This window comes from Lepidochelys olivacea, assembly GCF_965140295.1.
Source record: "Lepidochelys olivacea isolate rLepOli2 genome assembly, chromosome: 14".
Taxonomy (NCBI): Eukaryota; Metazoa; Chordata; order Testudines; family Cheloniidae; genus Lepidochelys; species Lepidochelys olivacea.
In genome coordinates, this window is record NC_140424.1 from 26,448,592 (window position 1) to 26,461,993 (window position 13,402).

At 41.2% G+C, this 13,402-nt stretch overlaps 1 protein-coding gene across 2 annotated transcripts in view; it reads left to right on the plus strand.

Annotated features, from left to right (window-relative positions):
- Window positions 1–880: 880 nt before the first annotated feature.
- The window catches only part of LOC311530155 (myosin heavy chain, skeletal muscle, adult), a gene marked incomplete at its 5' end in the record, with an annotated part of 33,751 nt that continues 21,229 nt past the window's right edge, over window positions 881–13,402 (plus strand). The window contains 15 exons of one of the 2 annotated variants that reach the window (XM_084646585.1): window positions 881–1,084; window positions 1,170–1,313; window positions 1,406–1,562; window positions 2,982–3,009; window positions 3,111–3,219; window positions 3,322–3,414; window positions 5,987–6,050; window positions 6,146–6,244; window positions 6,834–6,937; window positions 7,016–7,154; window positions 7,521–7,639; window positions 7,738–7,887; window positions 8,334–8,504; window positions 10,888–11,200; window positions 11,308–11,375. In XM_084646585.1, coding sequence (XP_084502711.1) covers window positions 881–1,084; window positions 1,170–1,313; window positions 1,406–1,562; window positions 2,982–3,009; window positions 3,111–3,219; window positions 3,322–3,414; window positions 5,987–6,050; window positions 6,146–6,244; window positions 6,834–6,937; window positions 7,016–7,154; window positions 7,521–7,639; window positions 7,738–7,887; window positions 8,334–8,504; window positions 10,888–11,200; window positions 11,308–11,375 — 1,962 coding nt within the window. Of the gene's footprint in view, window positions 1,085–1,169; window positions 1,314–1,405; window positions 1,563–2,981; window positions 3,010–3,110; window positions 3,220–3,321; window positions 3,415–5,986; window positions 6,051–6,145; window positions 6,245–6,833; window positions 6,938–7,015; window positions 7,155–7,520; window positions 7,640–7,737; window positions 7,888–8,333; window positions 8,505–10,887; window positions 11,201–11,304; window positions 11,376–13,402 lie in introns of both variants that reach the window. The other variant, XM_084646586.1, reaches the window with a different exon arrangement.

Genomic DNA, 13,402 nt, shown 5'->3' on the forward strand with positions numbered 1-13,402 from the left:
TGTAACAATCATTTTGTCAGGAATTTGCTGAACCAAATTTTATTGAAGAAGTTTGTCATCTGAACATACAAGTCATTTTGTAACATGTAATACAAAGGCCTCATTTTCAATACTGCGGAGAACTCAGCAGTTCCCTGTTGTTATAAATCCATAGTTTATTTAAGAGCCTAATAATGGGTTTAGAATTCCAACTCCTATTTTTGAAAATCTTGGCCTTAGTTATTTTTATAAATTATATTTCAGCACATTTACAATTGTACTAAGTGTTATAATAAATAATTAAAATTGAACAGTTGCAATTCATTAAAAAGTTGTGTTATCCATGGTTTTTATTGTTTGTTCACTTTTTTTTATTGTTTGAATTACTGAGTGCAAAATAGCAAGCGTTTCCTCCATAGATTTAGGCCCAGATTGTTAAACTATTGTTCTGCTCTGAAATGCCTAACTGAATTAGGAGTCAAACTTCCGCAAGCCAATGGCTCATCAGGCTGATGTAGTTAAGGCATGTTAGTTTCATAGCTAACAGTACACAAAGGAGCAATGAAGCAGCATCATGTCTGATTACCTTGAGGTACACCAACCCAATGGAATGGGGAACAGTCTGCAGCTAAGTGAACTCAAGGTGGTCTTTTACTGTGAAGCAGGCAAGATTTAAATCTTCAGGACTGTAGTTCAGAACCTTACTCATTCCTCACACCCATGAGGAGCCATACTCCCACTGATTTTCAACAGATGCCTTACAATTTACCCCCACTAAACCATCCCAAGGGTAGAAAATGTCAGAGGTGTCCCAACCGATGCAGAATATTATTGATTCATCAGTCTAACATTTTCTCCCCAACAGAGCTCACTGCTGAGCTGCCCTAGATAAACTGCAGCCATGTCGTCAGATAGTGAGATGGCCGTCTTTGGGGTGGCAGCTCCTTTCCTACGAAAGTCGGAGAAGGAGAGAATTGAGGCCCAGAACAAGCCTTTCGATGCTAAGAATTCGGTCTTTGTGGTGCATCCCAAGGAATCCTTTGTGAAAAGCACAATCCAGAGCAGGGAAGGAGGGAAGGTCACAGTCAAGACTGAAAAAGGAGAAGTGAGTAAAAACAAGGAGTAAGGAACAGCATTTTGTTCCTCCTCTGTTCTTAGCTGATAGAAATGGGTCTCTTCTTTCCTTCCAGTCTTTGACTGTTAAGGAAGATCAAGTCTTCTCCATGAACCCTCCCAAGTATGATAAAATCGAGGACATGGCAATGATGACCCATCTCCATGAACCTGGCGTCCTGTATAACCTCAAAGAGCGTTACGCAGCCTGGATGATCTATGTAAGTACAGGCTGAAGCCTTTCCTGGACTTCCAAACTAACAGCTACACTAAATCATGTGGAAACCAATCTCATTATCTCCCTTTCTTTCAGACCTACTCGGGTCTCTTCTGTGTCACTGTCAACCCCTACAAGTGGCTGCCAGTGTACAACCCAGAAGTTGTGACTGCCTACAGGGGCAAAAAGCGTCAAGAGGCCCCTCCCCACATCTTCTCCATCTCTGATGGTGCCTATCAGTTCATGTTAACTGGTGAGTGGCTCAACTCCTGAAAAGTGATTATAGAGTGAAAATTTCATATGAGGAATCACAGTGGCTGAATTTTAGCAGTATCAGGGGCATGCACTGGTGAGCAAATATCTGTGAACCTTATTTCCTTCACAGACATCATCAGTACCAGTGCAAATGACACATATTTTTGCACTTCGTTTTTCTAAAAATCAAACCCATAACGTATAGCCAAAGACATTGAAAGTGCTAAGAATAGTGCTAGATAAAATGGTTCAGATGAAACAAGAATTCATCGAAACCTACACTGAAACTGACCAAAACTTTGTCCAGCACTTGAATCTAAACCTGACCCAAAATTTCACACAAATCCTTTTTGATATTCTGGAAAGTTTGGTTAATTTTTCTAAAAAAATAACTGTTCTTTGTTCCCAGGTTTCAATCAGGCCTAGATCAAAAGTGCAAAATGCTTTGATAAAATGTTGATCTCATGGTATTTCCTGCATAGCTGGATTCAGAAACTACTATGATCTCATGAAATTTCAGCTCCAAGAGGTTTGGATGAACTTGCGAACTTTTAGTTGTCTTTTAGTTAAGAGTATTGTTTCTATAATCGTTTGCCCTACAGAGATTTAAGTCACTTCTTCAGATTTCTGAATAATAAAATTTGATGAAAGGAAAATGTGTATAAGTTGGTCTGAAGTCCATGTGTCCTGTGGTTCTTTCAGTGCATGTGAATTTAACTCAAAACCTAAATATCATGGAATGGATACACTGATTTTTTGAGGGAGAGAGAGTGAGAGAGAGAGAGAGAGAGAGAGAGAACAGTTCCTGAAAAAATCAAAATTTTGAAGTAATTTCATTACAAAATGAAATGATTTTTAAAATATTGGTTTTGTTTTCTTCTTTTCACTTTTTTTCCTTTTACCACTGAATGCAGTAGAATGGATGATGCCCATAGCTTTATTTTATGTTCACATTTTCATTTTGTTTTTTCCTTTTCCCACTTTGTAACTTTTAGAAACTTCCTCAACTCTGGAAACTTACAGAATAGGTAAAATGAAGGGAAGACTAGTACTAAAGACTAGTACTAAAATGAACAAAAGAGAAAAAGAAAACAGAAAAAAGTGACCAGATACCCCCCGAACCCATTCTGGACATAATTCATTCTATTGGCATTCAGTGACAAAAAAGATAACAAAAGGGGAAAAAAAAAAAGATCTCCTAAAAACCCCAAAATTCCCAATTCTGATTAAAAAAAAAATGTCAAGAAATCGGAAGCTACTAAAGATAGTTTCTAGTTTTGAAAAAAGGCTAGTTTTTGTTGAAAAAATTTCAGATAAAAATTTTGACAGTCTCATATTTACTTCAAACACATTTCAGTCAGTTCAATATTACTCAGTAACTCTTTTAAAAGTCTTTTTGGTTCTGTCTCTTTCACAGATCGGGAGAATCAGTCGATCCTCATCACGTATGTATATTTCCTTGCCCTGGTTTTTGCTGGCTTTGCTGTGCGCTGCAGGAAGAAACTCTTTGGTTATGTGTTCTCTGCTTCTTTGTTTGATTTGACAGTGGAGAGTCTGGTGCTGGAAAGACTGTGAACACAAAGCGTGTCATCCAGTACTTTGCAACAATTGCAGCTAGTGGGGAGAAGAAGAAGGAAGAGCCAGGCAAAATTCAAGTAAGTTGGTCACTAAAGATGGGATTAAATGCTCTTTTCTGAAACTGCCACGTATATAATGTTTAAAACAACCTTAATTTGACAATAATTGTTACTTTGTAGGGGACCCTTGAAGATCAAATCATCAGCGCCAACCCCCTGCTGGAGGCCTTTGGTAATGCCAAGACTGTGAGGAATGATAACTCCTCTCGTTTTGTAAGTCTTTTTGTCAGAAATGCTCTTAGTTCTAGGCAAACATGAGGGTACGGTGTCTGCCACGCACTCAAATGCAGTGATGGGACAATTTATGTTCATATAATTAGAATTTTTTATCATGTCTTTACTGGTTTTCAAACAATGACAGATTAAACATACATATAAATAACAGAAATTATAGTAGAGAGACAAGGTGTATGAGGTAATATCTTTTATTGGACCAACTTCTGTTGGTTAGAGAGAGAAGCTTTCCAGTCACACAGAGCTCTTCTTCAGGTCTCGGAAAGGTACTTTGAGTATCACAGCTAAACGCAAGGTGGAACAAATTGTTTAGTATAAGTAGTTAACACATATTGTAAGGACCCATTTAAGGTAGAGTAGCCCATTAATACCTCTGCAGTCATAGGAAAAAGATAGGGGTTAGTGGGTTACAGATTGTTGTAATAAGCCATAAATCCATAGTTCAGTCCATGGTTTTTAGTGTCTAGCGGAGTGATGAATTTAAGCTCCCAGGCTCATCATTTGAAAGTGTTGTGCAGGTTTCCTTTGAGGATGAGCACTGAGAGGTCAGATATAGAGGGATCATCCTGTGAAAATTGTTCACTCACAGGTGATAGAGTGTTTTTGTCTTTTATCATTTTCCTGTGAGTGTTCATTTGACAGGTAGTGATTGTCTGGTTTCACCCACATAGTTATTATTGAGGCAGTTAGTGCACAGAGCTGGGGCAGCAGACCTTGAACAAACAGCCCAATGACCACAAGATCTGTTAAGGTCTGAAGGCACCCATCCAGGTTTATTGTCGACAAAGCACGGTATTGGTGCCCTATACTTGCTACAAGTACACTCAGTGCATATATGCCTGTGGCAATGGACGCAGCTCAGTTAATGGCAGGACTTTCCATTCCCCCCTAGACTGGCCAAAGACACTCCCTCTGAGACTCCATTTTATACACCAATACATACAAGTTACGTATTGCCCCTCTGACGTGATTAGATACTGCCCTCTGACATAGCTACCCACCACCTTGTACCTGTTGGTTCAATCAAAACATCTCTATCCATCATGCTGACATCCTGATGTTATCTTTAGGATGGGTCAGCATGTTCCTGTTATCTTGGTGAATGTGTTTGGTATCTAAGTGTTCTGGTACCACCTTCTGGAATGTGTTTGTGTGCATGGCCTGTGTGTAGCACTTCTTAGGAATGCGTGTTTCTGCAATGTGAGCCCTGTTCTTGCCAGATTCTGTAAGCACGGCCTGCCTCTAGCTCACAGCCTGACTTTGCTTGATATCCCCAAAGCTTTGACCACTACTTTAGCCCAGGCCTCAGGTCACATACCAGGCTTATGATACAAGGGCTTATGTCTCATGCTCTTTTCCTACTACAACCCCCAGTTCAAGTCCCACCACTGTTGGATGAGGACAAGGGAACTGAACAGGACCTACCACCTCTCATGGGAGAGCCCTAACCATTTAGCTTGGGGCTATTCTGATGTGGGGCTCCTTCAGTCTCTCCTGTTGAAGCTGTCTCATTCTGGATCAATAATTAAAGAGTCATTGGAGTGGGACCCTGGGTCTCCCCTCCTTTCATGTGAGTGCAGTAATCACCCAGCTATTGAGTCATTCTCATGCTTCTGCTCTCTGTGTGGGGCAGGAGGAAGCGAGAGAATGACTCTATAACCTGGTGGTTCATGCACTCACCCGGGAGGTGGGAGACCCAGGATCCAGTCCCCTTTTCTAGTGACTCTTTAATTTTATCTAGAGTGCAACAGTGACAACAGGAGAGACTGACTAAGCTCCACATCAGAAAAGGCCACAGCCCAGTGGTTAACATACTCACCTGAATGGAGGTACTTGTTCAAAACCCTTCTTCCCTCAGGAAGAGGGGGGTCTCCTACATCCCAGGTGAGCACCCTAACCACTGGGCTAAATATTATGAGGGAAGTCCTTCATCCCTGGCTGTTCTGTGTTAACTCAGCTGAGGGGCCTGATCCAGGAGGAGTCCTCTGAGCATGCCTGCAGGATCAGGCCCCATGCGATTTAGATGGCTGAATGCCTGTCTTCCCAGGTACATCAATCGTTCTGGGGCGTAGGCAGGAGATAGACACCTATGGCTAGAGGGAGGCAGAAATGTGCACACCCAGAGGCACGAGCATAGATGTAGGGAACTTTTACTGAAAAAACCAAAGGTGTCAAGGGAGTTTAGCCACCAACAGAGTTCAGCAGGAGTTTTGTGTGTCACAGTGCTGATGAAACCACGACTTAAGTGCCTAAAAAACCAGGGACTTAGGTGCCTGGGTACTTTTGTGCATTCAGGCCTTCCTTCCTCCCCTGCATGCAACTTATATGAACTGTACAATTTTGGCTATATTGGTCACTATGGATGTTAATAATTTAGCATAGGTCTTTACCTAAATATTTAGCAGTGACATAGGCTAAAAATCTCACTACCTATTAAGCCTTGGCCCCTCTGAAGTAAAAGGCAAAACTCCCATTGTTTCAGTGGGGCCAGGATTTCATCCCTAGTCTGTCTCTGAGGGTTTAAATGAAATAACTTTTTTTTCCTTTAAAGGGTAAATTCATCAGAATCCACTTTGGTACCACAGGGAAACTGGCTTCTGCTGACATTGAAACATGTAAGGGACCACCCTTTAAGGGTCACAATTCTCTGTCTCTCTTTCTTTCTCATGGTGTTTTCTTGTGGATAATTGTACTTTACCTGCCTTGCCAGATCTACTGGAGAAATCTAGAGTCACTTTCCAGCTCAAGGCGGAAAGAAGCTACCACATATTTTATCAGATCATGTCCAACAAGAAGCCAGAACTAATTGGTAAGAAACGTTTTAATTCTTTTGGTGGAACTGGTCACTGAGTAACACCAACTGATGAGCTTTGTTACATGGGCGATTATGGGCATGTCTACACTGCATTGTAAACCCAGGCTCAGACTCAGATTTGAGCCCAACCCCTCCTCTACAGTTCACGCTCAAATCTATCTGACTCGGGTCAGTAAGTCCTCAGGGTCAGGGTCCTAGGACCCACATGGGGCGGTAGGTCCAACCCCAAATCCTATTTTGATTGGGAACCAAGCTCCATCATTTTGCAGTGTGGACCCTGCACAAGCCTGGGTCCCCAGAAGCAGAAGGTCAGACTCGGGTCTGCGAGCAGTATGGACGCATCAGCATGGTTCTGAGAACTGGGTCCATCAATTGTAAATCTGGGTTTACAATGCAGCATGATGCATATGCGTAAGCTTGGAAACACTGAGTCTGTAGGCATGGGGCCCACGGACCAGGGTTTGCAATGGCGTGTAGACATACCCTTAAAGCCCTGTGTTACCCTGAGGCAAGGTTTGGAATAAATACGTGACCAAAGACCAAACTGCAGCAGGTAAAAATTGAGATCTATTCTTGTTTTCAGAGATGCTTCTGATTTCCACCAACCCATATGACTTCCCCTTTGTGAGTCAAGGTGAGATCACTGTAGCCAGCATCGATGACCAGGAAGAACTCATGGCCACAGATGTGAGTCACACATGATAATTATTATGTGAAGTATTAACTTTACTAGATAAGATCTTTACTTTACTATTCTGTTGACAGAGCGCCATTGATATCTTGGGCTTCAGTTCTGAGGAAAAAACAGCCATTTACAAGCTGACAGGGGCAGTACTGCACTATGGGAACATGAAATTCAAGCAGAAGCAGCGTGAGGAACAGGCAGAGCCAGATGGCACAGAAGGTATTAGCAGAAATTACACTCTCAATAATGCAAGCAATAAATCAATCCATAGAAGGTGAATTATGTCAAAATGTCAAGCTTTAGCTTTCAGTTCTGGTTGAGGAGTCTCTTTTAAAACTATCCTTTATTTTTAGGGGCTTAGGGGTACATTTTCAAAGGCACTGGATGCTTAACTCTCACTGACTTTCAAAAAAGCCTGATTTTGAATTTCATGTCTTTTATGCCTACAAAATCTCTACGATAAGATTACATTAATAGAACTGCATTAATAGAACATTTAACATTACAGTTGCTTTTGAGAGAATATCACATACACCACATTCTATATTTGTCCAATAATTGATTCCTCTCACTGTGCCCTTTTAGTGGCTGACAAAGCAGCCTACCTAATGAATCTGAACTCAGCTGACCTGCTCAAAGCTCTGTGTTGCCCCCGAGTCAAGGTTGGGAATGAATATGTGACCAAAGGTCAAACTGTGCAGCAGGTAACAATTGGTGATCTAGAACTCCTGGTTTGAATTAACACACCAGGTTTCTTTCTCTGCTTTGTATGGTAACACCAGTCCTTCTCCCACTGTTTTAGGTGCACAATGCGGTGGGTGCTCTGGCAAAGGCGGTCTATGAGAAGATGTTTCTCTGGATGGTCATTCGTATCAACCAGCAGCTGGATACCAAGCAGCCCAGACAGTACTTCATTGGTGTCCTGGACATTGCTGGCTTTGAGATCTTTGATGTAAGGAGCAAAGATTTGACAGCAGGTTCCTGGAAGGGACACTGAGGGGGTGTGAAAATTCAGAGAAATATGACTACAAACAAGCATGGCCTTGATCTGAAAGCATAGAAATTCCGGTGTGGGCAGGCACTGAAAATGTTGAAATGTCCCAGGAGATATGATAGTATAGTAAATAATAGATTTTACCTTACTATTGACTTCAAACGATAATAAGAGCTCTCCTGGGAACAATGAATTCAAGGTCTTTTTGCTCTCCCATATGCATGCACAAATCCCACAAAGGGAATTGCACACAGGGCCTGAGCTGGTGGCGCCCTGTCAATAAAACCCGTTACGTTTACACTGGGAAGCCCACTTTAGGATTAGAAGTGCCACCACAGCTTCACAGTTGCTGTTACATCTTTAACGTCTTTAATACCCCTACACTTGTCTTTCCCTTTGTGTAGTACAACAGCCTGGAGCAGCTGTGCATCAACTTCACCAATGAGAAACTGCAACAGTTTTTCAACCACCACATGTTTGTGCTGGAGCAGGAGGAGTACAAGAAGGAAGGGATTGAATGGACATTCATTGACTTTGGGATGGACCTGGCTGCCTGCATTGAGCTCATTGAGAAGGTATCTTTTCAATTCAAGTGCCTGATTCATTTGAGAATTCTTTAGTTGCTGGGGGTCGTATTAAATTTTAGAGGGACTCTTCCCTGCTCAGGTCGATACATTCGGCCTTAGTTATTAAAAATACCTTGACCCACAATTGAATATATTTTGGGGGTAAAAACATTAGTCATAGAATCATAGAACTTTAGGGCTGGGAGGGACCTCGAGATGTCGTCTAGTACAGCTCCCTGCGCTGAGGCAGGACCAATGACGGGAATTACACAGCCTCCCCTGGAAGCCTATTCCAGAGTTTAACTACCTTTATAGTTATAAAGTTTTCCCTAATATCTAACCTAAATCTCCCTTGTTGCAAACTAAACCCATTACTTCTTGTCCTACCTTCAGTGTACATGGAGAAGTATTGATCAGCATCCTTTTTGTAACAGCCCTTAACATATTTGAAGGTTGTTTTCAGGTTTCCTCTTTAACTTCTTTTCTCAAGGCTAAACATGTGAGATTTTCCAAACCTTTCATCATTATTGTTGCTTTCCTCTGGACTCTCTCCAATTTGTCCATATCTTTCTTAAAGTGTGGTGCCCAGAAGTGGGCCTCCAGCTAAAGCCTCACCATGCTGAACAGAGTGGCATAGACAATAGACAATTACTTCCCACTTAAGATACTCCTATTTTACTTATGATACTCCTGTGTCGTACATATGACATCCCAGAATATTAGCCTTTTTTGCAACTGCATTATGTTGTTGACTTGCATTCAATTTGTGTTCCATTATAACCTCCAGATTCTTTTCAGCAGTACTACTGCCTAGCCAGTTATTCCCCATTTTTTAATTGTGCATTTGATTTTTAATTCCTAAATGGAGTATTTTGCACCTGTCTTTATTGAATTTCATTTTGTTGATTCCAGACCAGGTCTCCAATTTGTCAAGGTAATTTTTTGTTCTAATCCTGTCATCCAAAGTGCTAGCAACCCCTCCCAGCTTGGTGTCATCCACTAATTTTATAAGCATACTATACACGCCATTATCCAAGTTATTAATGCAAATATTGAGTAATACCAGACCCAGGACTGACACCTATGGGAGCCCACTAAATACATACTCCCAGTTTGACAAGGAACAATTGATAACGATTCTTTGAAAATGGTTGTTCAACCAGTTTTGCATCCATCTTATAGTCATTTCATCTAGACCACTTTTCGCTAGTTTGGTTATGAGAATGTCAGGTGGGATAATGTCAAAACCTTACTAAAATTAAGATATATCCTGTCTACAGTTTCCTTGTGATCCACTAGGCCAGTAACCCTGTCAAAGAGGGAAATGAGGTTGGTTTGGCATGATGGTTTTTGACAAATCCATATTGGCTATTTCTCATTACCCTTCTATCTTCTAGGTGCTTACAAATTGATTGTTTAATAATTTGTTCTAGTATCTTTCCAGGTGTCGAAGTTAGGCTGACAGTTCAGCAATTCCCCAGGTCCTCTTTGGTCCCCTTTTTAAGATGGGTTGTATGTTTATCCTTCTCCAGAATGGAAAGATGACCTAAATTACCTTATAACAGGACCCTTTTCAGAAACCTGGACACAGTTTCCAATTTAAAGCATGCTCCTGTATTCTTTAGTACTGAAAGAATTCATTCTTCAAAGCAAACCATGGAGAAATCTGAAAAAGAAGTATATTTTGGTTTCTTGATGTTATTGCCTCAGTAACATGAAGATTATATCAGTATGATAACTTCATTAAAAGAATGTTCTACATTTGTGCTCTGCAGGCCCTCAGTCATATCCAGTTAATCATTTCCTGGGTAGACTGGTGAGGAAGGCAGAAATATAATATTCTGATCACTTTGACGTCATCTTCAACAGTTGTAGCTAAGAAATTTTGTGCATGGTGAATATAGAAAATGGAAAAATACAATTCTTGGCAAATATGTTCTCTCTCTCTAATATATACATCTTCTGAGTGCAACAATGAGGAGGTGGTGCTTTTGAATGTAGGGCACATAGAATTCAGAACATTTGCTGAAAGTCTACAGTTCTGGAGAACAACAGGCTCTTTTAGCAAGATATCTCCATGTTCTATGAGCTCATTTGGGTAAGGACTTTTATGTAAACATGACAATACTGTTGCACCTGTCAAAATGTTTGTTACAAAAAAATAAAATTTCCATGAGCCATTACTTTACATTCAAAGCTGAAATAGATGAAATTCAGCTTATTTAATCTCCCAGTTTGTCAGGAGATGTACTTAGAGTACATCCTTTTCTCACCTGTTTCTCAACCTCTGGACATTGTCAGTCTTCTGACCAAGAGATGGCCACATTGTCCAGGATGGCAGTTTGTAATCAATCTCTCCCTCTTTCTACTTATTTGTTGCTGTTTCTTTCAGCCAATGGGTATTTTCTCCATCCTGGAAGAGGAGTGCATGTTCCCCAAGGCAACTGATGTGTCTTTCAAGAATAAGCTCTATGACCAGCATCTTGGCAAGTCCAACAACTTCCAGAAGCCCAAGCCTGTCAAAGGAAAGGCTGAGGCCCACTTCTCCCTGGTGCACTATGCTGGCACTGTGGACTACAATATCACTGGCTGGCTCGAGAAGAACAAAGATCCCCTGAATGAAACCGTCATTGGGCTGTACCAGAAATCATCAATGAAAACACTGGCTTTTCTCTTTGCCTCGTATGGTGGAGATGCAGGTATTTGTATTCATCCACAATATCCAATATACACAGAAATACTTCTTCTAGAATCACAAAAGGGAACATAAAAAATCTAAAACATGTTTTCTTTCTCTTTCATTGTGCAGAAGTCGGTGGTGGCAAGAAGGGAGGCAAGAAGAAGGGTTCTTCTTTTCAGACCGTTTCTGCTCTTTTCAGGGTACAGTACAGTGTTCATTATCATGTTGTCTGTGAAGACAATGAGAAATCTCACTTTAAATCTGAAAAGGTTATTTTCCAGCTGGCTCAGTTGTGGTAAAAGCCCATTGATTCTTATGGGAAGTTAACCTGCTGTATCTCCATTTCATTGAGTGCAGAGTCTGTCCTTTTTTCCCTCCCCCAGGATGATATAAAAAACAATGATGTTAAACAAAAGTAGTTTCTAAGAAATGCTGTTAGGAGATTGTTACAGGCCCTCCTTGCACCAGCTCTGGATTCAGGGCTGTATATGGTCCTGTAATGGGGTTCACTTCCTCCATCTGCTTAAGAGTATCAGCTGTGTTAGTCTGTATCCGCAAAAAGAACAGGAGTACTTGTGGCACCTTAGAGATTAACAAATTTATTAGAGCATAAGCTTTCGTGGGCTACAGCCTGCTTCATCGGATGCATAGAATGGAACATATAGTAAGAAGATATATATATACATACAGAGAAGGTGGAAGTTGCCATACAAACTGTAAGAGGCTAATTAATTAAGATGAGCTATTATCAGCAGGAAAAAAAACTTTTGTAGTGATAATCAAGATGGCCCAGTTAGACAGTTGACAAGAAGGTATGAGGATACTTAACATGGGGAAATAGATACAATATGTGTAATGACCCACCCACTTCCAGTCTCTATTCAAACCCAAGTTAATGGTATCTAGTTTGCATATTAATTCAAGCTCAGCAGTTTCTCATTGGAGTCTGTTTTTGAAGCTTTTCTGTTGCAAAATTGCCACTCTTAAAACTTTTACTGAGTGGCCAGAGAGGTTGAAGGGTTCTCCTACTGATTTTTGAATGTTATGATTCCTGATGTCAGATTTGTGTCCATTTATTCTTTTGCATAGAGATTGTCCAGTTTGGCCAATGTACATGGCAGAGGGGCATTGCTGGCACATGATGGCATATATCACATAGGTAAATGTGCAGGTGAACAAGCCCCTGATGGCATGGTTAATGTGATTAGTTCCTATGATGGTGTCACTTGAATAAATATGTGGACAGAGTTGGCATCGGGCTTTGTTGCAAGGACAGGTTCCTGGGTTAGTGTTTTCGGTGTGTGGTGTGTGGTTGCTGGAGAGTATTTGCTTCAGGTTGGGGGGCTGTCTGTAAGTGAGGACTGGTCTGTCTCCCAAGATCTGTGAGAGTGAGGGATCATTTTTCAGGATAGGTTGTAAATCTTTGATGATGCCTGGAGAGGTTTTAGTTGGGGGCTGAAGGTGACAGCTAGTGGCGTTCTTTTATTTTCTTTGTTGGGCCTGTCCTGTAACAGGTGACTTCTGGGTACTCTTCTGGCTCTGTCAATCTGTTTTTTTCATTTCAGCAGGTGGGTATTGTAGTTTGAAGAATGCTTGATAGAGATCTTGTAGGTTAGTTTCCCTGACTCTGCTCCCTGAAGAATGCATGTAGACTTATGTGATTCAAATTCATCTCCTTCTTGAGGTGTGGTTTATAACACATCATTTCGACTCAACTCACAACAAATCTTCCCCATGGATTTTACAATTCCTTCCCAATGCCAGCCTCAGCTGTCTGGCCTTTCCTAAAGCTTTTCCCAGCCAAGGCTTCTATTCCTTCTCCCTGAAGATATCTCCTGCCAGGTCCTTCTCCTGGCTCTGGGTCACACTCCTCTCTATGAACTCGCTCCCTCTTAATTACCACTCACAAGCCACCATCATATGACATTGGCTCATCTGCTGGCCAAAGTCTTGAACCAGGATACTTGGACACATGCATGTGCCCCAGGAGCATCCTATTGTTACAGGTCCAGACTGCTTATATTTAAACCTGAAAACTTAGAAATGTCTCACTTCCCCCACTGCTCTGCCCCTTTCCATTCTTATACTCTTTGTGTTTTCCTTCACATATGTCCCATAAAAAAACAAAGGATCTCCAGGGCTCCCAGGATATGATGCCCTTTCTGACACTGGTTTCCTGTCCTGTCTTGGTGAACATTTTCAGTATTGCCAACCTGTGGCATTCAAA